This window comes from Megascapheus bottae, chromosome 23 (genome assembly GCF_031878675.1).
Source record: "Megascapheus bottae isolate mThoBot1 chromosome 23, mThoBot2.hap1, whole genome shotgun sequence".
Taxonomy (NCBI): Eukaryota; Metazoa; Chordata; class Mammalia; order Rodentia; family Geomyidae; genus Megascapheus; species Megascapheus bottae.
In genome coordinates, this window is record NC_143531.1 from 24,676,719 (window position 1) to 24,700,660 (window position 23,942).

A 23,942-nucleotide genomic window follows, 5' to 3' on the forward strand; every position below is an offset into this window, starting at 1 on the left:
AGGGGGTCCTCATAATATCATACAGAAACTTAATAAGTACTTTTATCCTCCCCATCTCTGTTGGTCATAGTTTATAGAGTACAATCCAGGGGCATTATTCCCTGGGTCTCTGCATTACAGAGACCAGGAGCAGTACTGCCTGTTGTCACCAGGTCCCCAGGCATGTAAGAAGTGGCCCCTGCAGAAGGACCTGGGGACAAGATTTCTAAGGCTTTCCCCTCCCCCCTTTCTTTTTTTTCAGTCTTGTTGATTCTGAACTTGTGTAAGAACATTTTGGCTACTGTCATACTGAAACCTTCCGAGCATATCTTCTCAGGCCTCATTTTTTTTGGTTGTTGTAAGAGAAAGTCACTTCCAGATATAAAACATTTGACCAAGAAAAGCCTCAGGTTGTCATTATTACTTACACCCCAATGTTCAGCTGGGCCTCTTTGTTAAATCATCTCTTGGCAGTCCATTAGTTATGGTGCCTTGGCTATTGCACGGCCCACTAAGTTACTATACCTTCCATCACCTACAGAAGGATATCCTTCGTAAAAACCTGAAGTCGATATTTAGTGCTTCACTGTGTGCTAACTAGTTTTACCTTTTAGTGTGCCAGTGGGTATTTTTTTATATTCATATGTATCTATTACCTATATAGTCAAATTGAGATTAACGGCCTGGAAAACAAGAGGGTTTGAGAGCTCAGCCACTGTCAGGTGTCCTGTGATCCTCAACTAGTTACTTCCTGTCCTGGTTTGCTGTCCAGTTTTATTTGTAAATTTTTTTTAAAAAAATGGGATGATGTCCTAGTACTTCTTGCAGTTTTGTATTGCATTTATTGTGCCTGTACTCTATCACTTGCGCCACAGCTCCAGTTCTGGCTTTTTTGGTCGTTTATTGAAATATGTCTCATGGACTATTTTTTCCCCAGGCTAGCATTAAATCACAATACTCAGATCTCAACCTCCTGAGTAGTTAGGAGTTGTGAGTCACCAATGCCAAGCTCTATTGTATTTATTATTTTTGATGGTACTGGGTTTGAGCTCAAGGCCTTGGAAGCACTCTTCCACTTGAACCCCAACCCCAGCTCTCTGTATCACTTTGTTACGAGTAGAAAATTCACGTTTTGCTAAGTATAACACTTTAGAACTGTTTTTTAGACCTCAGCTATAATTGTATAGTACATGCAAAGTTAGCTGTACTCTGCACTCTAAAAACTTAGGACCAAAAGTTTTTTTTGTTGTTTTTTGTTTTTTGTTTTTGTTTTTAAAGGAAATTCAAGGTATTCAATGGCAACTGATAAAGGGAGGAAGGAAGGATCACTTAAACTCAAGTAACTTTTTTTAATAAAAAGAATCAACTTTTCATAGACATTGCTGAAAACTAGAGTTATTTACCTTTTTGAAAAATATGAAAATTTAAATGGTAAAATTGTGCTTGCTTGTTCACTTAGCAATATTCAGATGATATGTGTTTATTAATTTTTGGACTTAAAGAAGAATCAAGTGTTGCTTTGTAGGTGTGAAAATCAATGTGCTCTTTCTAAGATAATTATGAGATAACTGAATTACTTAGCGTTGCCTCTGCAGCTGTTATTTTTATAACACTATCAAAAAATTTTTTCAAAAATAAGATTTCATCAGTCTCCATAGGCGCTTCATTTAAAAATTATTCTGTTTAGAAAGTATTTTTTATTTTATTGGACACATTAGCTTGTACTAAACATGCCCTCTTCCACTTAAGCCAGATATCTAGTCTTTTTGCTTTTTTTTTTTTTTGGTTTGTTTTTTAGATTGGGCTTTATGCTTTTGCCCTGGTCAACCCGGGACAATGATCCTCCTGTTTTTGACTCCTCAGTGGCTGGGATAAATGTGTGCCTCACATATTGGGCTTTATTTTGAATATTGGATGAGGTCTTAGAGTATTTATGTAGCCACATTGTTACTGTTGAAAGGAATTACTTCATCAGAAAGGACCCACCTCCCTACAAAATATGTCTATAAGCTGTAATGATTAATATATGTGACATTGTTTACTGGCTTCAACATTTTTACAGATTCAAAACATCAGTTTGGTAGTTAAAAAGTCAAGAGAGTAGCTTAATTTATGGGCAGCAAAATGCACTGTTTAAATTATATTGTATGATTAATTTTGGAAAATACAAATATTTATGTAAGGTTTGAAGCTAGCCCCAGATAGAAAAATGTCTCCCTCTCTCATGCTCTCTCCCTTCCTCTCTTCCTCCCTTCCTCCCCTCTTCCCCCTTTTCTATTTAGTCATCAAAAAGCCAGAAGTAGAGCCCAAGTGGTGGAGCACCAGCGTTGAGATAAAAAAAATCCAGTCAAGATTGTGTGGTCCTGAATTCTAGCCCCACTACTTGATTACACACACGGAATCACCACCAAAAACCAGGACTGTGAATTTTTGCAGAAAAGTCATCACCAACCTTCTTCTAGAAGTGTGTCATTTGACTACTCATTTTCCAGAGAACTGGCTTTTTATTTCTTTGATTATTTTGGTTTTTCTGTTACTTATTTCAGTAGTGTCTGCTTTTTATGCTGCTTTCCTGTGCTTGAGTTGTGTTTAATTTATTCCTTTTTTCAAATTTTTCATACTTTTGGAATGACACCATCGTGGTGGACGGTGACATCAAGTTTGTAGCTGGGAACTGCCAGGGTAGGCATTTCCACTGATGGCCAAAACCAAGATAGCACAAACTGCTGTTGCTGCTTCATCCCAAGAGCCAGTTGTTCAACGTTTACTAGCTTACTACTCGTAATGGCAATACCACAGCTCTTTTAAAATTTCTCAGGGGATCTAACATGAGCAAACAATCTCACACGCAAAGTCAAATCAGGGAAGGGAAGAATTTAGCAGTGACAAACGTGATTTAACCCATAGATTTTAAGTCTAAAACTCTAAAAGTGTGATTGTTCAGCCTCAGATTCTGTGGACACAGGAATGGGACTGGTGGGCACTAATTGTTAGTAAGGTCATTGTCATCCTTTTTGAGGAAAATACCTTGATTTGATGGTCTGGAGAAACCCAGTGCAGTGCTGTGACTCTTTGGTAAATTATTTCCCAGAAGATGGGAGGAAAGCTATTTTATTGCTAATGAAAAGCTGATGAGAGAGTTATTGCTGAGGGATTGATCCATGGCCCTCTTAAGAAGCTCTGAGATTCCCAGACCTAATGGATGGGAAAGAGCAAAAATAACACGAGCGAGGTAGCTAGAATCTCAAGTATGTAAGAAACCTGAGTTGCTTTGACAGAGCTTGTCACTTCCATTTTGTGGATGCATTTCTAAACAAAGTGTGAGGGGGATTTCTGGCCCCACTACTATCTTGGTGTGTTGAGAGTAAGGTTCATGTGTTGGCATTAAACAGAACTTCCATTAATTGATCAGAGAAGTGCTAGTTGTATATCACAAAGAGATACTGAAAACGCCCAGTCTAACGGACATTTTAGTAGTTAATTGCTAGGCTGCTGTAATTCTTTGATACCAGTCATTGATCTTGTGTTCAGCTAATGTGATGTCTGTCTTCCAGCCTTAGACTGTTACTGGGTATTCCATGCTATTTGTTTTTCTCTTCCAAGCCAAGCGGCTTACTAATTTGCTTCATAAATTTTTGTTAAATGAGTACATAATTAGAAGAGAATTTCTTTATTCCATCTATGCTTGTATAGTGATGATTCTTTAGGTAGTTTCTTCCTGGTGTTGTCCTGAATTCATTCAGTTTTCAGTGAGACATTGATTGAGCACCTAATTTTGTGCACAATATTACTCTAGGTTTGTCTAAAATCTGAAGAGAGATTCAAGTTCTCATTATACCTAATATCTAACACTTATTGTATGATGTTTTTCCTGTAAGACATAAAGTCAGTACAAAATCCCTGACGATCAAGGGAAAGCAGAAAGAGAAAAAATATTCAGAATATAACAGCTAAGATTAGTATGTGGATATCTGCCTTTTCCTTCAGTCATGTATCTGTGAATGTCTGTTGAATGTATGGAATACACTCTGTGACTAGCGGGGGAACAGGGGGTGCAGGCATTGTATAGAGATGACGTCTGCCCTGGCTTTGCTGCAACCAACATGACCTTAGAAAAGACCTTTTTGCCTCTCAGAAGTTTTGTTTCTTGATTATAAAGAGATTGTCATCATATCTAAAGATCCCTTCCACTTGAACATTCTGATTCCATTGAAATTGAACACCTTTGAAGACAGATTTCAGGAAGATGAAATCCAAGGCAAGTGATTCAGTCTTCATCTCCATGACAAAGGGAACATGAAAGTCTTGAACTAGTCTAAGTAGCTCCTATTAATATCAGTTGGTTTTGTTATTATAAAACAGTTTCACTGAATGTAAGATTTCTCATTGAGCCAGAAGCACAGTCTGAATGGATGTACTGATTTTTTAAAGGAAAATTTAAAAGTAATTCTTCTGAGCTTACTGAGCTTCTAGAAGTAAGAAATATAGATTCTCCACTACTTCAAGTACAAGCTTTTGGGGTGGGGAGTTGGGAGGGGGGGACAAAAAGCATACCAAAGAGAAAAGCAGAGCCACTGTGTTATTTGATTCTTTTTGCACCTCAAGGAAATTGATTTTGCTTTCCTTCTCTTGCGCTGTGCATATAGTGAAAATGTAGATTACCTATTAGGCACCAGAGCTTTAAAAGTGTTAAAAGGTGGCTGGTTTGCCTTTGACCACATTAAACGATTTTTGTCAAATAGTTGAAATGTCATCTTCCTTTTGTGCCATTTTTGTGCTCTGATTTTTTGTATGCATTTTAACAGTTATTTAAGAGTCCCTATGTGCTTAGAAAAGAATCTGAATATATGTGCCTTTAAAAAAAAGTCACAGCACAATGTCGATTATTTCAAGAGCATCAGAAGAGTGAGTGGGGCTGCAGTTGGAACAATATGTAAAAATACAGCTTGTGAAAGATTTCCTTTATTAACTGTCATCATTGCAGAATATATGTTCAAATAAACGTTGTGTAATAACTAAATTTGAGATTAATAGGCCCCTTAAGAAACAGCGAAGTCATTCAGAATAGTCAGTGAAAAATAGGCTGCAAGACTGTAACATGCACATATTGTCCCACTTACATGCTCTCTCCGGCATCATTTGCCATTTATCACTGTCGGCTGGCTCTGTTCTCATTAAAACACTCTTGCACAAAAGCAACTTAATTTTCTTACCAGGAGAGGACACCTGATTCAATTTAGCACCCAGACACAGTAACTTGAATATATATTTTTTCCTTGCCTGAATTGAGATAAATAGTTGGAGACAACAATAGCAACCCCATCTACCCCAAGATTAAAGGTATTAAATAGTTTTCTTTCCACCTAGGTATCATGAAATGGACTTGTAAAAATCAGCAAGAAATGTAACTTAGTCTTAGAAAAGCAGTGGGATGTCAAACATTTAAGTGAAAGATATATAGCATATTATAAATATACTTACATATAATTCTTTTAATTCCTGTAATGTTTTACAACAAATAACTAAAGTGTTTTAAAGTTAGTCTTTCTATAAATTGGCGAATGCCTCATTAAGCTTACCATAGGCTGAATATATATGTCTTCTTTGTTGAGAAGACATAGTAATCATTTCAAAAGCATTGTTGTACTTTATCGGTCATCACTGCTAAAAAGTCCACTGATACACATCAATGAGATCAAATGACAATTCCTTCTTTTATGATGAGCTCAGTGTCTAAACTCATATTTTAATTACTAGCCTTTACATTTCCCTTTCTGATGCCTAATTCAATAATACTTCATCTGCAAGTGTGTAACTCATTGTGAGATGAAAACTGGTGGTAAGTAGTTAGTAGTAAAACCAGCTACCAAGTTGCTAATACAAATAGTATAGTTTGCAAAACAAATAACTTTGCTTCTATTTTTTTCAAACCTTTGTATCAGGATCTAAAAACACCTTACAAATGAAAAATGTATGGTGGTCCCACATTTGAATGAATGGGGGTCAAGGATTAGAATTCAACCCGTCTTTTTCCTCTTTATGTGCTTTCTAGACCGAACTTATGCTTACAGAGGAAAGAAACATTAAAGTTAATTCTTTCTGTGAATCAGGCCTGCTTGATCAGAGGCTGAATGCACATACTTGTGGAACGCAGCCAGGGTAAAGCCACCTATCTCTGGTCTCTAATCTTTATGGCCGGCCAATCGTCAGCTTTCTCGTCCTTATTTTGCCATGATGCCGTAGGCAGTGGGAGCCAGGGACTATGCAAAAGAAAACTTGATGTGCCGACTTGCATTTATATCTGAGAAGAAGCACTGTACTTATGCAATCTGCCCAGATAGGCCTTGATTTTTCTCTCCTGTCAGGAACTTGATTGTGTCAGTTAGGCTGCAAGTAATAGAAAAGCAAACTACGAGTGGCATCAACAATCAAGGTCTTATTTCTCTTATACCAAGGTGCCTGGAGGTTGATGATGCTGGTATTTGTCAGGATGTTGGAGTGGCTGCCCCTGCCTTGCTCTACAGATGCAGGATAGCTTGGATTACTCTAGGCAGGAACAAGAATGGGGAGGGTAGTAAGAGGAACTAATCCTGCAGGTCCCCCATCACCTTATTTTCACCGCTAGGTGAGGGTACTCTTGCCCAAACTCATCTTTTTCCCTCCGTGACAGTATTTCATGGTAAGCTTCTCTTCCACTGGTACGGTTGATCTGGGGTTTTGTCTCAGGCATCAAATTGACCTGAAAAAGAAGTTGGGCATTTGTTTCCATGGCTCCTGTCCCTTTCTGAGCCTGGCCTCCCTGACTGAGCACTGAGCAGCTCCCTACCATGAAGTTTTTGCCCTGCTACAGGCCTCCAAGCCCCAGAGCCAACTGATGGCTCTGAAACCTCAGTGTCAATGCAGCTTTTCTTCTGTTAAGTGTCTTATCTCAGGTATTGTGTCACAGTGGTGGGAAGGGTCATTTATACTTGTTGTAAATGCTGAATGTTCTTTTTTATTTACCAGACTCATAAAGAAAGGAATAAGACCAGTATTAGGAATTTTTTGATATGATATCATAAGAGAAGACTTGAGTGAGATCCAGGAGTGTTCATGTATTTGGAATACATCTTCAAAAGGGACTAGACCTATTTATTTAGCTCAAGGGCATAGTACAGGTGCAGTGTACCAAGCTGCAGGACAGCGTGGGTTTCACACATCATTGAAGTAGAACTTCATACTATTTTGAGACATACCACAATAGAAATGATTGCCTTTACTGTTTTTACAGTTTTAAATTTCTTAACCATTTTTACTTTTTAAAATTGTGTGTATGTGTGTGTGTGTGTATGTGTGTCCTGCAAGTGAGTGCGCTTACTTGCTGTGCACACGTGTGTGTATGCTGATCCTGAACTTGAACACAAAGCCTGAGTGCTTGTCCATGAACCTTTTTGTTCTCAAGTCCAGGGCTCTACCACTTAAGCCACAGCTCCATATTTGTTTTTGTGATGGTTAGAGATAAGAGTCTTACAGACAGTCTTACAGTCAGGCTTCAAACCTCAATCCTCAGATCTCAGCCTCCTGACTAACTAAGATTACAGACCTTAGTCATATATACTGAGCTATTTATTTTGTCCAGTCTTGGGGCTTGATCTCAGGACAAAGGTGTGGTCTCTGAGCTTTTTTCCACTTAAGGCGAGAGCTCTATTACTTGAGTCAGTCTTAGCTCCACTTGGGGTTTTCTGGTTATTAATTGGAGATAAGACTCTCAATTACTTTACTGCCCTTGCCTGGCTTTGAGCTGCAATCCTCAGACCTCAGCCTCCTGAGTAGCTAGGATTATAGGCATGAGCTACCAGCATCTCCTCCAGCTATTTTTTTTATTACCTTTTTAACAAGTAAGTTATAAAGAAACAGACACATCATTATTAAACTCATTTGGTTTCTCCAAATAAATAATGGGCATAGTTGTCTGCTGCTATTGAGCACAAGGTCCTTGATTCAGTGTCTGAATGCACTCAGAATCATAATCAGCCATTTCACCAAAAACTGTCAGCTTGTTCCATGAGAGGATGAACGTAAGCCAAGGGACCTGAAGCCTTCCACCATGCTCAGGAAACAACTAAGAATGAGTTGACCTGCAGCACCTAGGATACTTAAACTAAGCTATCTCACTGCTAGAACCAGCAGTAGGTCAGGAGGTAAGGGGCACAGCCCACTCCCGTAAAAGACAGTCCTTACAATTGGACTAAGGAAAGGGACAGTGTGTAAGCGTGACAATTTGCCTTTAGGAGAAGCAATTAATACCTTGACATCTGAACCTATTTAAATCTAGTATAATGTTTGTGAGTAGCGCAGAAGGAAGCGAATTTGGAGGGGAAGGTTTCAGAAGGGGAGTCCTCATTCCTTTACTAAAAAGGAGGTATCCATTTTGAGCACTAAGAAGAAACATACAAGAGGATTGGGAAGAAAGTTGTTTTTTTTTTTTTTAAAGGAAGACAGACATTGCTGTTGACCTCTCCACGACTCATTTAGTAGTTCTGCTCTTTTATCCCCTCCCACGTACATACAGCTTTCCTAAAAGCATTCACCACAGAATTCTAGGAAGATGTGTTAAATATGTTGCTACCATTTACAGTTGTCATCTGTAATGTTTTATTTAGTTGAATCCGTTTCTCTCACTGTTCCCAGTACCACACAGAACACCAGATGCCAGAGTCCCAGTTGGAAAGCAAAGGTTTCCCTGGTCTGTGCCTGCGCTCATGTTTATGTCACACAGGAGCTGGGGTCCAGTGCCATCTTTTATTGATAGGGCCAGCAAAGGAGAAATCTAATGAAATTATCAAAGCTTTGAATTAATGATGAACTGGAAGAGGAAAGCCAAGCTCTCTGGAGCCAGGGATCTCATTACACATTCACTCTCATTACTACATCCTCTTCTGAGCAGAAAGCTGCTCAGCTAGAGCTCTTAGCCTGGCTTGGACTTTATTCAAACTTAAGAAACTGACATCCTCCATTCTACAGCAGCATGGCTCCGCACGTCCACGATGATTAATTCAATTCTGTAAATAGAGGATTTCTACTCCTCCTTTTGCCTTTTCTTTCTTCTTTCTCTCTTCTTGCATCAAATTGGATTGATACTTTTTTTTTTAATCTATGCTTTTGGGTATTATGAGAAGCTGTGAGGACTGTGAGGTGTGTAGCCTGGAATGTGGTGATTGATTTAAAGTTCACATCTGTATTATATCTGCTCTGTATTTTCATCGATAGTTAGGTAAGCACAAAGTCAAATATTCCTTCTTTTCTTTTCTAGTGTCAGATAGAAGTTTCTCTTGGTTGTTGTTTCCACCTTAGAAACACTGGAATGGCAGTAGGTCTTTTGATCCTAACTGCTTGGTTAGCTTGCTAAAGTGTGTCCTATAGAAACCTCGGCTCTCACCTGGTTTGTTAGAGTTCACAGGACTCACGCTCACTGATGGGAGCAATTCATGTTTGTTTGGCAATTCTCTTTTCCTTCCTCTCAATCATATGAATTTTTTTAGGTGAATAAATCAGCCTCTGATTGTTCTAGGTCTAGCAGCAAAATCGATACCAACAAGGTTTTGACTTAGTGTTGGTGATGATTCTTTGGGGCCTGTCAGACAGAACCTCATGGCAAAGCCTGGAGCCTTCACAGAAACCTGTTATTTATGACTTCCTAGGCTGCACCTCATCTGTTCTAGTAAACTCCAGGCTACTGGCAATTTTTGTAAAGCAGTGACCAACTTTTCTCTGTAAGGCTGATGATGTCTTAAGGTTTTTGGATAGTGGGGAAAGGGAGGAAGAATGATAATCTTTGTTCTTTCTGTGCTTATTTATTTACTCTCAGTGAGTTTTTCTTCCATTTATTTTCTCTCTAGGCTGCTGCGATATTTAATTCAGCCTTTGGAAGTTTTTTGGTAAGTAAAGATCATTTAACTTTGTCCATTCTAACTTTCGCTGTGATATTTGGATGCAAGAGTTTATAAAAGTTCTTTTTTTTTTTAACTCTTTGGTTAAAATGTAAAAGTTCATGAATATTTTCATGTACCTGGAATCACCTCTTTTGGAAAACTGTCCGACTACAGAAAATGTTCAAATGTTCTCTGGCATAGTTTGGAGGCTTGGGTTTAATATTACATTTAATAGAGTCAAGCAATCAATTAAAACACTATGCATCTCCTTATAGAGGTTTTGTCAATGTATTGATCATTTAATGAGGTCTTTTAGATTATTATTATTTTGTATCATGGGACTAAGGATTTGGAAAAGGTAACCTGACCCAGATTGCCAGAAAGGGAAGCTAATATTCGTGTTGACATACTATTTATTTTGTACATTTCACTGTTAAAGAAACTACTATCTTTTATAACTGTAAGAAATCTTTAAAAAATATTGATCTAGAAATATAGTTAATGAGTAATTTGCAAGGAAGTGTGGTGTTTTTAAAAGTTTATACTATAAATTATATGTAAACCGATTCAAAAGCAATTCAGCCTTTATAAGAAAACCAATGTAAGAATGTTAGAGTTTTTTCATATATTTTTTATTGTAATTGATAGAAGGGTTACATTATATTCGCCAGATAGAAGGTGCATTAATTCACATACATTGATACCCTTTCTCATGTCTTGGTCCCCATTTCCCTCCCCCTCACCCCCACCCCTCATCTTGTTTTCCCCCTTCCCTATACAATTTCAAATAACCAAATAAGAATGTTAGAGTTTTTAATCATTACTTTTACATAAATGTGATATCACAAACACATGATTTGTATTTTGAATGAATGAGAAATTAATTCTTTTCTGTTAATGTTATTTTTATCCTAAAAGTTTGCTAAGTTCATGACACCAAATTAGAATAGTATATTTTTGACATATAAATCATTAAGTATTGTGTAATTTAGTGATTTATAAATGAGAATAAAGCCAGTGGGGTACAAACTGATCCACGTGCAGATAAAATTTCAATTATGTATGTTTAAAATGTTCTTTATATTGCCCCCTATTACTATAGTATATGTATTTAAATGTATTAAGGCTTTTAAGCATACTATTGCTCAGTGTTGAGTCCACAAAAGTGCTTTCCAGCTTTTAATGGCTGTCATCTTACAGAACTTTTAATGATGCAGCTTCCTGTAAAACATATGTTTAGAGTATATCCCAGGTTTACCGAGGTTGCCATTTGTTTTTCTTTTTGGTTTAGAATAGAAGCATTAAAATCTATTTTAAAATAATCTCTCGGGTTACTTAGTTTCATGGTATTTTGTTCAGTTATTATTTCATGAACTTCAGGATTATTCTTATATTGTCCAGATAGCTTAACAGACTAATATCTATAAAATATGATTCTGCTGAAAGTCCATGCTTTGTACAGTTTAAAACCACATGTATCTACTACAATGACTTCTTTAATTGAGCCTCTTAACTCTTGAAATACAAAACTGAGGTAATTATCCAAGTGACTAAAATAGTATACAAGCTCTTTATTGGAGAACCATGTCATTGAAGGTAGTTAGAATTTGTTCTGATTGTTGAAGACTTTTGTGCCGAGGTCACTGGGGTTGGAACCCGGGGCCTTGCCTATGCTAATCTAGAGGTCTGCTACTGATGCACACCCTTCGTCCAACCCAGGCGTTCTTCCTCATGTTCTTTAGTGCCTCCCCTTCTTGGTTGTGCATTCTCACTCTTTTGTCTTTTCCTCTCTTTTCTTTTCTTTTCTTTTCTGTTTAGCTTTAGTTCAGTTAATCAATCAAAAGTATTCCCTCACCTCCTGCCTAGCATGGATAGTTTTCTATTAGCCATGAAGGGTGCAGAGAAATAGGAGGTAGTCCTTACTGGTCCCTGGAAGTGACCTACTGCAGGAGAGGTAGAAGTCAACATGACCAGCTGACAGCAGGGACTTCTGAGCCACGCCCTGATACATGGGAGGACTTAGGCAGCAGTTGAACCGGAGAGGAACAGCATGAGCAGTGACTGAGAGGCACCCATGTCTTTTCCTATTTCCCTTTCCATTCCTTCCTCCCCTTTGTTCTTTCCTAAAGTTGAAAATTACCAAAGAGAGTTTGGGAATGAAAACTGTGATCAGACGTGCCTTGCTCCACTGATGTAAAAAGTATTTCTATTCCTAATCTTTACTTTTCCACATTGATACCACCAATGTTGGGTTATGAACTGACTGTACCATTAGAATTAGGTTCAGATTCTATAACAAAACCTCACCCTCAACCACACACACACAAGTAACAATAATCACTTATAAAGAAAAAAGTTTATTTCTCTATTTTATATATAATCCAGACGGAGGCTGCTCACATATATAGTGACTTGATGATTTCTGTCTCTTGCTATAAAATTCAGCATCCTTCCTCAAGTTCACCTCCTGGTCCCAGACAGCTGCTGGAATTCTAGCCAGAACATTTGAATAGTAAAGTTAAGTTTGGGGAAAGAATATAAGAGTTCCTTAAAAGCTAAATCACATTTTTTGGAATTCCAGGACCATACTTGCACCAATATCATATTATAGAACTTATCATATGGTCATATGTAGCTACAGAAAAGGTTAGGAAATGATGCTGCCAGAGCTAAAATGAGATTTCTGTTACTAAGGAAGCAAAGGAGAATAGACAAAAGGCAGCTAGCACTTTCTGCAGTTGAGGAGTCTAGAACTGTCTGTCTTCCAGGGTTTGAAAAACAAGTAAATCTCAGTCAGTGAGATGATAATGTAATCTTGGGAGCAGTTATGGTTGAGTTTGAATTAGACAAGGACTTCTTTTACAGATTCCTCGGGGATGTTGTTATACTTACTTATGAATATTTTAATTGAAAAACATAAGGATAACCAATTTTTATTCTTAATGCTTATACCTATGTATCATGGTATCTTTTTTGGAGTTAAGATTTTTGGGTTTGAATCCTTAATTGAATACCATTCTAACAAGATAGTCTTCATGAATATGAAATAGAGTAATGATAGCATCTAAACTATAGAACTATGAAGAAGATTAATTGGGATAATCTATTGCAAGTGCTTGTATGATGTGGCAGATTTCAGCTATAGTTTAGATCTAGTTAGTCCAAACTGCAGGTTTTTCAAAAAATGTAACTATGGACTTCCATTAAAGGAAAAAATTGGTTACATCTGACAGCCTTAGAAACTCTAATGTATGCTGATTCAGTGCTTATTTTCTATGAGTGACCATTCCTTTTGTGTGTGTGTGTGTGTGTGTGTGTGTGTGTGTGTGTGTGTGTATAAATACAAAAACAGATACTTACTTCAGATTACTGTAAAACTGTAAATGAAAGATTTTGTTGGACATGGGAGGTTTTTTGAGGTCATTCTCACTGAATTCAGGTATGTAGTTTCACCAACTATGAACTGTATGTATTTATGGCCAGATTAGTAATGTCCCAAGTCTAATTAAAACTTAGTGATTTTAAGAACTGATTGTTGCAGAAAAATTAAAAAAAATGAAGCTGAACTGGTAATGATAGATGAATTCAGTTTGCACATGCAAAAGCACCAAACATGTCAGTGGAGTTGAAAACATGAAACATGGCTTGCTTGACGTAGAAAACCCTGTGACCACTATTGTGGATTTGTATTTAAAACAAAGTTTTGTCAGAAGCACAATGCCTACACATTGGAAATGAGTTTGTTACTTAATAGAACTGTATAGAATCTTTGCCTCCCATTTTTGCAGCCTAATTCGGCATGCTATCTGACAGGACTTGTGTAGCAAGTAAATGCATTAGTCACACAGACCATTTTTCTTGCAAATTTCTGACGTAGATTTAATTATAGGAATGACCAGCAACTTACAAATCTAATTTTTTGTGGAGGCTGAGGCAAATTTTTTTAAAAAATAATGATGGATTTTTTTCTGAAGCAATGATTTCATTACTATTTAAAGAAATCTACTGGTGTAGAACTAGCCAATTGACTGGAGTTATTTTATTACCCTTTAACAAATGCCATGTACTTTCATTTTTATTTTTATTAATTTTTAAAAAATGTCATCATTCCCAAACTAGAAAGGTATTTGCTCCTATACCCTTTGGGGCAAAAATAAATAAATAGAAGTTATTGTGAACCTGTTTGTTTGTAAAAGACCTCCTAAGAAGTGTAATCTTAGCAGTTGGTTGAACCAAGCTTAAATTCCCTTTATGGAAATCTGGACTTAACTGGAGAATTATTTAGTCTATGGCCTTCAGTAGGAAATGCCACAAATGATAGCAATAAAATGATAGCAGTGTGGCAGATAGATCTCATTTCCCTGTTTCTGCTTCTCCAAACTAAAATTTTCCCATGGCTAATCTGTTTTCTTAAAGAAAAATATTCCTTTTTGATTCAGAGATTTCATTGGCAGATACTTAGCAATTACAGACCAAATTTATGGAGAAAGAATTTCTACAAAGAAAGATACAAATGAATTAGCCATGGAAGGTTGACTTATAGTTTAGATACCGTGCATTTCCAGCAGTTTGGAAAATTCCCTCGTACTCTTTGTACTCACTCCTGTCCCCCTACCCTCAAGTTCTAAATCTGATATTAGGTCATTTGCAAGATTTTCTTCTAGTAAAAGTTCATATAAATAAATTAGGTCACATTATCTGTATATCACTGAAATAATTGGTTTTAATTATCAGTTTTCCATAAACTACAATACACGTATTACTTCTGCATATATTTAAATGGAGATTTACATGTAAGCAGAAACATGATTTCCATGTTTTGTTTATTTGTTCATTTTTGTGTTGGTCCTGGCACTTGAACTTAGGGTACCCCTGAGCTTTTGTGCTCAAGGCTAGCACTCTACTACGTGAGCCACAACTCTTCTTCTGGGTTTTGGTAATTAATTGGAAATAAAAATACCATGGACTGGCCGGGAGTTTGGCCTAGTGGTTAAAGTGCTTGCCTAGCATGCATGAAGACCCGGGTTCGATTCCTCGGTACCACATACATAGAAAAAAGCCAGAAGTGGTGCTGAGGCTCAAGTGGTAGAGCTCTAGCCTTGAGAAAGTCCAAGGACAGTGCTCAGGCCCTGAGCTCAAGCCCAGGACTGGCAAAAAAAAAAAAAAATATCATGGACTTTCATGCCTGGACTGGCTTCAAACAGAGACCCTCAGATCTCAGCCTCTTGAGTTGCTAGGATTACAAGCATAAACCACGGACACCCAGCTGTAATTGTTAACTTGTGAAATATGTAATTAAATTGAGAAGATTTAGACTGCCTAAAAGAAATAAAAGAAAAAGGAAAGAGTCAAATTGTACATGTCTGAAAAAATTAAAGAATCAAGATATTGGTTTTATAAAAACGAGGTCAAATACAAACTAAAAGGCATTCAAAGTACTTAGCATAAATTTAAGAAAGAAGAAAGAAAGCTAAAGAAATACAGAAAATAAAACCTGCAAGGTGATAGGGAGGGAGCAGATAACTTGAACTTGCAATGTGATAGCACCACTAATTCAGGAAGGCTAATGCAGTCCATTATATAGAAGCATCACATTACAGCTCTTTGCATCTGGTGTGGGAGATTAATAACACAGAATAGTGCTCTCACTTCACTCTGATCCTTCTATCACAGGTTAAAGTGTGCTTAGTGATACTCAGAAAGTCATAACAGTGTGACAAGTCTGAGGAGTTTGGGGATATATATATATATATATATACACACACACATATACACACACAAACACACATATACATCCATAAATATACACTATATTCGATGTACTATTGTGTATTACATATATATAGTATATATACGTAATACTGTCTCTGTATATAATTGAATATAATATTGTATATCACATATATAGTACATATATATATATATTCTGTGTGTGACTGTGTGTGTGTGTGTGTGTGTGTGTGTATGAAACCAAGAAATGAACTTCTATGTTTATGGGACATGATTTTTTATTGGAAATATTAGTTCTACATTATTATTATTATATTGTGTTGGTACTAGGGCTTGAACTCAGGGCTGCATACTCTTTTTTCCATATATTTTTATTGTAATTAATAGAAGGGTTACATTATATTCACCAGATAGAAGGTACATTACTTCACAAACATTGATACCAAAGGGTATCAATGAGAAAGCTCATGCCTTGGTCCCCATTTCCCTCCCCCCACCCCTGTCCCTCATCTTGTTTTCCCCCCTTCCCTATCCGATTTCAAATAACCAAATAGGCATATATAAAATATATCAGATAAAAAGGTGAAATACTGTAACAATATGAGGTAACCAAGGGACAGTAAAAGAGATGAGAGATAACATAGTACATTAAGGACAACAATCACTCATTATATGGCTTTTATTTCTATATCCTGGAGCTCCTTTCATTTAGCATCATACCATATGGCCTTATGTATCTAGGTTTTGCTCTATTATAAATCTCTGCTAGTAGAGCCCAAGGTTTCTTCTGCTCATGACAAATGAGGGAAACCATTGAGCCTATGCTCCTTTGAGTCTGGCTTACTTCACTTAATATGATTTTTTCCAAGTCTTTCCATTCCCTTACAAATGGGACAATGTCATTCTTTCTGACAGCAGCATAGAATTCCATTGTGTACAAATACCACATCTTCTTGACCCAGTCATCTACTGAGGGGCATCTGGGTTGGTTCCGTATCTTTGCTATGGTAAACAGTGCTGCAATGAACATGGTTGTGCTAGTGGATTTAGTATGCCCTTGTTTCTGGACGATTGGGTAAATGCCAACTAATGGAATTGCTGGGTCATAGGGGAGCTCTATGTTTAGTCTTTTGAGGAACTGCCATACTGCTTTCCAAGGTGGCTGAGTGAGTTTGCACCCCCACCAAGAGTGTAGTAGTGATCCCTCCTGGCCACATCCCCTCCAGCATCTGTTATTAGATTTCTTGATCCTGGCCATTCTAACTGGAGTGAGGTGGAATCTCGAAATTGTTTTGATTTGCATTTCTTTTATGGCCATAGATGTCGAGCATTTCTTCATGTGTCTATAGGCCATTCTTATTTCTTCTTCAGAGAAGTCTCTTTTTCAGTCTTTGGCCCATCTTTTAATGGGATGGTTATTTCTTTGGAGATTAGTTTTGGAGTGATTCAATTTTTTGAGCTGTTAATATATTTTAGATATGAGGCCTTTGTCTGTTGTATGGTTAGTGAAGATCTTCTCCCACTGTGTAGGCTTCCTAATTAGTTTACTAGCTATGTCCTTTGCCACACAAAAACTCTGCAGTTTAATGCAGTTCCACTTATCAGCCTTTCTGTGATTTGTTGTGTTTCTTGGTCCTTAGGAAGAAAGTTTTGACCTGTGTCAAGGAGACCTACTGGATCTCCTATCCCTTCTCGTAAAGTTTTCAGTGTATCTACTTTTACCTCCAGGTCTTTGATCCACTTGGAGTTAATCCTGGTGCAGGATGACAAAGAAGGATCCAACTTCAGTTTTGTGCAGGTGCTTCACCAGTTCTGCCAGCACCACTTGTTGAAGAGGCTGTCTTTCTTCCATTCTATTTTTTTTTTTTTGGCTCACTTGTCAAAGATTAGGTGGCCATAGGTCTGTGGTTTAATATCTGGGTCCTCAGTTGTATTCCGTTTGTCTTCAGGTGTGTTCTTGTGCCAGTATCAAGCTGTTTTGATAATTATAGCTCTGTAAGAGAGTCTAAAGTTTGGTATTGAAATTCCTCCTGCGCTGTTCTTTCTGCTAAGAATTGTTTTCGTTGTACGGGGTCTTTTATGATTCCATATGAAATTTTGGATTGCCTCTTCTGTTTCTTTAAAGAATGACATTGGGATATTGATGGGTATTGTGTTGAATTTGTAGATACAGGCTGTATACTCTTGCTTGACTTTTTCTCTCAAGGTTATTCAAAGTGTTGTGGCATCTCCTTTGAAAGTTTACTGTGGTTCTCTTCAGAAACTTGTGCAGATCCACCTTACAGGAATAGATAGGCTTGATAGTAAAGTAGATAACTAATTTACTAATTAAAAGGGAAAGAAAATTATGGGAGACTCTTAGACACTTGTCTCTTACAGTTGAATTCATACAGAATTTTATTTAGTGTGAACAAGATTGGAGGAAAGTAAGTTGAGATAATTCCTAAGTTTGATTCTATCAGGCTGTTGTAAATGGATATGTCTGGCTCCACAGCGAGTGTCGTTGCCCTTGGAAACAGACAGGTCCATCATTTGGCATGGCATTTTCTTCCCTAGATGATGCTTTAGGTAGGTGTTCTTTCACGCTTGCACAGTCTGCTTCCTCTGCTGAGTCGTTTTCCCCTCTTATGAACTCACTGTACCTTCATCTCTTACTGATATTCAGACCTTTGGAATGTTTTGGAGTGATTTTGTGTGTCTCTGCTCTAAAGGCATTTACTTTACTTCCCAGTTCAGAAGGGAGAGATAAAACTGGGAGTCCTACTGTGCCTTCCTTAGATGTGTTGACCAACATAGTAGCCACATGTCGACTGTGGTTATTTATAGTCACATCAGTGAAAATGAAATAAAGTCTGACGTGACTCCTCAGTCCAACCAACCGCACAAGACCATCCGCTACTGCCTTGTGAACAGGACAGTGGCACTGAATGGTTTCATCTTTGCCTAGTTCCATTGGATAACACTGAAGAGTTTTTGTTAAATTAGAGAGCTCTTAATACAAATTAGTATCTATTAGTATCTGTTCCGATTTTCTCTAGTGAACACATAGTTCAACAAGTTGAACACATAGACATGTTCAGCAGAGATGTGTTGTTACAATTATGGGTTGGTAAAATGTATGGCCCTGAAGTACATTGCTTGTGGAAAAGTGCACAGGAATTTCATATGCACATTGGAACTTATGAAAGTGCTGTTTATTTCAGGCATGAGAAAAATTCCAGTGTCCTGCTTAAACCTTTACTTTTAATACTCAAATTTTAATGTATGTAATTTTGGATTGCCATAGTTTTAGATTTCTTTTTTCCTCCTAATTCTGTACTGTTTTAACCAATTACCAATATATATATATATATATATATATATATATATATATATATTTTTGCCAGTCCTGGGCTTGAGCTCAGGGCCTGAGCACTGTCCTTGGATTTTCTCAAGGCTAGAGCTCTACCACTTGAGCCTCAGCACCATTTCTGGCTTTTTTCTCTGTATGTGGTACCGAGGAATCGAACCCGGCTCTTCATGCATGCTAGGCAAGCACTCTACCACTAGGCCAAACTCCAGGCCCAACCAATATATTTTTTTGGTCGTGGTTAATTGGAGATAAATGTCTCATGGACTTTTGTGCTGGGCTCAGTCTCCTGAGTAGCTAGGATTATAGGCATGAACCACCAGTACCCGGCTTCAATATTCTTTTAAAAATACGGTCCTAGGCAATTAAATGCAATCTCATATTCATAAGGCGTATTATTTAAAAAGTAATATGTTTTTGTTAGAAACACCTCCAAATCGGTTCATTTTCTGTCTTATTACTTTATTTTTTTTACTTATGGTGACTTCCTTTGTATTCAAGAACTGTTCTATTTCCTCTCCCACCCCTTCTGTAGTCCTGGGCTTTGACCTCAGAGGTTCCAAGGCTAGGCACTTTCTCTGCCACTTCAGCCACACATATAGTTCTTTGTTTTTCAGATTTGGCTCTAACTGTGCCCAGGCTTATCCTCTTGACTTCATCTCTTGAGTAGCTGCAGTTATATGTGTGCCTGGTCCTCTTACATCTTCCCAGCTCCCCTTTATACTTGAAAAATTATTTTCAATGATTTTGCTCTTTCTTACATGGCAGTTTGACTCAGTGATTTTCTAACATTTTGATTTCACTGATAGTCAGATATCAAAATGGATTGTAGGAAGTGCCTAATGTTTTCAGTTCTATCAGTAACTGCCTATTGAAATAACACCAAATGTGTTCAGAAGAACTTAAATGAGTTAAGCTTTGTGACAGTCATGCTACATTCTACTCATTTCCCCCATTGATTTCTTTAGGCCTAATTCCTAATTCTAAATCCAAGCTATTCAGTGTTGAAATTACCAAGCTTTATTAGTTAGTTTTCTCTTCCTTCCCATTTTTTCTTTTTTATGCCTCCTTTTGGTGTTTTGTATTATGGCTTTGATTTACAGCCTGTTCTGTTAGTTATGGAAGACAATTCAGAAAATACTAACATAATTATGGCTTGTCAGAACATTTGACAAGTGATTGTAATTTATCATAAAGTTATTTACTAGTCCTAATCATAGTAATTTTTTATTGTGATTTTCATTGTTTGATTCATACTCTTAGTTAAATTTGTACAGATTTCACCCTGTAGGTCCTCAGAAGAAGCGGATACCTCTTGTAAATTGCAGGAAAAAAATAACAAAGATCAGAAAGAGTAAATAAGGTGATAACTGAATCTAGGAATTTCAAAAGAATTTTGGAAACTTGAATTTTAGGAAAAAAATAAAATTTGGAAAGTGCCGTGTTAGAATGTGTATATAATTTTTCTGTGCAAAATTGTCTGTGTGCTTGATATTCTGATGAAAGTACTTTTGTGGTATCTGTTTAGACACACTCATGCATATTTATCTGTATTTGTAGGCATAGCTGTTTTTATTCTTTTTGTATGTTTGACTTTTGTGCGAGTTCTGAAGCTTGAACTCAGGGAACAGGCTCTGTCCCTTAGCTTTTTTGCTCAAGGTGCCAGAGTTTTACTTTCAGTCTTGTGATGGTTACTTGCAGATAATAGTCTCACAGACTTTCTTACCCTGTTGGCTTCAGACAACAGTCTTCAGATCCCAGCCTCCTGATTAGCCAAGATTATAGGCATATGCCATAGCTCCTGGCTGCCATTATTCTTCAAGACCACTTTTTATTGTGTGCTTTAAAGGAGGCCGTTGTTGGAACAAGGGGAAGACTACCCATTCGTCACCAGGGACAGATCCTTCTACCATAAGTACACTGAAGGGATTAAGCGTCTCCAAAAGTACACTTAAAAGATGATCTTAGTGTTTGGGAGGGTCTTCTGAAAGTTGTGGTATGAAAAGAAACCTTGCAGAATGAATAAAAAGAGCTTAGAGAATTGATGACATACCCATGTACACACACACACACACACACACACACAGATACACACGTGCGTGCGCGCACATGCGCGCGCACACATGCATGCACACCTAGACTTAGCTTAATAACAGTCTCATAATTACAAGCAGTTGGATCCATGCTATTAGCAGTGGACACTTAGTATTTTCTTTTTTGATAATTTATGGAGTTGATTAGTCTCAAGTGGAAGCTTAGCCAGAAAAGCAGCAAAATATTTAATCTTTGTCATAGTTCCTGGAGTAAGATTTTAGTTGGAGGTTCTGAGTTATATAGGTCTCAACCTCCCTTCCTCTCTCAGCTCTTTCTATGGCTTGTTGTCATCTTCATCATCATTACCACTTCCATCATCATAACCACCACCACCACTACCACCACCACCATCATCATCATCATCATCTTATTCCATTCAGATAATGTCTATTGAGAAAGCACCATCTTGGGGGAAGAGGTAGGGTGAGTCCTGTTATAGCAAGCTTATTGCCAGCCTTTCACCTTGCTGTCATGGTGACAAATGTTTGTCCTTAAGGGACACTGGAGGTTAAATCACCAGTGTTTCTCTCACTTATCTTCTTCCTCACACTGCCTGAACTCTCGGCCAAATTTGTAGCTTAAGAACGTCAGAGAATTAAGCTGCTCTTAACCTTTGTGGACCTTTATTTAGAGGCATATTTTTGTAAACTCAAAATACTAACTATAAAATGTAGTCATAATTTGCTGAATTTTCCATAAGTACATTTTCAGGATTTATTTAGAAGCAAAAGATGGAGAGAGGATTGTTTAAACCTTGAGAGACAGTATTGGGAGCTTTGTAACTATATAGTTCAAATGATGATTTAATTCTAATACCCGCATGTATTAGGGATGTACACACCTTCGGGGGGGGTAGAAATAAGTTACCATGAATTTCTTCATTTTTAAAAAAAGTATTGGCCCATTCTATTCCATTCTTTTGTGGTGGTGGTGCTGGTGCTGGTTTTTTGTTTTGTTTTGATTTGATTTACTTTGTTTTGTTGTTAGTCCAGGGGCTTGAACTCAGGACCTGAACACTGTCTTTAGGCTTTCTCAAGGCTAGTGCTCTATCACTTGAGCCATAGCACCACTTTTCAATGTATGTGGTATTGTTGGATCAAACCCAGGCCTTCGTGCATGATAGGTAAGCACTGTTACCACCAGGCCACACTCCCACACCCATTCCATTCCATTCCATTTTTAATGAAAGTGAAAATGTTTTGTATAAAAGTTAAAATAATATAAATTGTTCTATGCTTCTTAAAATCTTTCAGTGGATTTCTTGAGTTTTTGTTGTTGTTGTTTTTTTGTTTTGTTATGTTTTGTTTTTACCAGCATCTCCTCTGTGACTTACAAGGTCCTGTATGATTTAATCCCTCCCTCTCTTCAATTTCATTTGATTTTGCACCTTCCTCACCCCCAAGGCATCTGCCCTGGGATCATAGTACAGTTTCACCAGCTTATTCATTCACAAAAATGTGGAAACTCACAGCCTGCATCCCAGTGAGTTAATGTAGCAGCTAGAATATATGGTTTTTTGTTTTTTGTTTTTTTTGCCAGTCCTGGGCTTGAGCTCAGGGCCTGAGCACTGTCCTTGGACTTTCTCAAGGCTAGAGCTCTACCACTTGAGCCTCAGCACCACTTCCAGCTTTTTTCTATGTATGTGGTACCAAGGAATCAAACCCGGGTCTTCATGCATGCTAGGCAAGCACTCTACCACTAGGCCAAACTCCCAGCCCCTAGAATATATGGTTTTTATAATTACAATGGGTGCATTGTGGAGAGATTGCAGCCCTGCCTTGCTCAGCCATGGAAGAGTGTCTGAGGAGAGGAGTGATTTGGTGCCTTCATGGTAGTGCGAATATACCGTGTTTCACAGCAGTTGTGTGTCTGTGACATCGTAGGTGGTATAATTTCATGAGGACACTCCATCATTAGCAGTTGTGTGTCTGTGACATCGTAGGTGGTATAATTTCATGAGGACACTCCATCATTGGCAGAAATGTCACTAGGTGGTGCACAATTGTAGAGAAAAATGAATCCAAAAGTTGAGACAGCTAGAGAGAGGTTGCCATTGTTTTCATAGTGATAATCAACAGCCTCACTTATAAGAACATTTGAGCAAACAAGTTGAAGGAGGGAAGGGATCAACCTGGAACATGCAGTGTTGTATGTATGGAGAGCTTAGCACAAAGGTCCCATACCTAGTTACTTTTCTTGTTGCTGTGACAAAATACCTGATATAAGCAGTCTAATGGGGGAATTTTGTTTTAGCTCACTGTTTCAGATATGTAGTCTGTAGAGTCCTTGGCTCGATTGATTCTGCTCGGGGCAGAATATCACATCTACGGTAACATGTGGCAGAGGCTACTCACCCTGTGTTTGACAGGAATGGAGAGGCAAGGATAAGAGACAGCCCCCAGGGACACAACCCCCAGGACTTACCTCCTCCACGTCCTTACCTCCTCCTTTTCACCACCTCCCAATAATGCCATTATATTATGAATCCCTCAAAGGGTTAATGCATTGATTTAACCAGAGCCCTCAGGATCCAATCACTTCCCTAAAGAACCATTTCTACCAGACACCAATGCAGGAAAGTGGCCATAATAGGGAAGGTAGTGGAGATAAATTCAAATAAACAGCAAGAGTCTCTAGTAATGTAGTTAGAACCTTGTAGGCCACTGAAAGGAATGAGATGAGGTGAGAAGACATTTGGGGGTTGTGAACAGAGCAATAACTTGATATTGCTTCATGACCACTCTTGATTCTGAACTCAAGAATCAAGTGAGCAGGATGTCCCACTGAGATGGCTGTGCCAGTTGTCAGGAGATGGTCGTGTCTCGAATTGGAATGGTTGCTGCTAAGCCAGCTGCACTGCTACCTCAAGGCGCCCTGGT

The 23,942-nt window shown here is 37.9% G+C and overlaps 1 protein-coding gene across 2 annotated transcripts in view; it reads left to right on the forward strand.

Annotated features, from left to right (window-relative positions):
* Slc10a7 (solute carrier family 10 member 7) overlaps nt 1-23,942 on the forward strand; it is a 137,925-nt gene that overhangs the window by 32,033 nt on the left and 81,950 nt on the right. The window contains exon 5 of one of the 2 annotated variants that reach the window (XM_090356873.1): nt 9,858-9,896. The exons of the other annotated variant lie outside the window; for it this stretch is intronic. Coding sequence (XP_090212999.1) covers nt 9,858-9,896 — 39 coding nt within the window. The remainder of the gene's footprint in view (nt 1-9,857; nt 9,897-23,942) is intronic. 2 annotated transcript variants of the gene reach the window in all.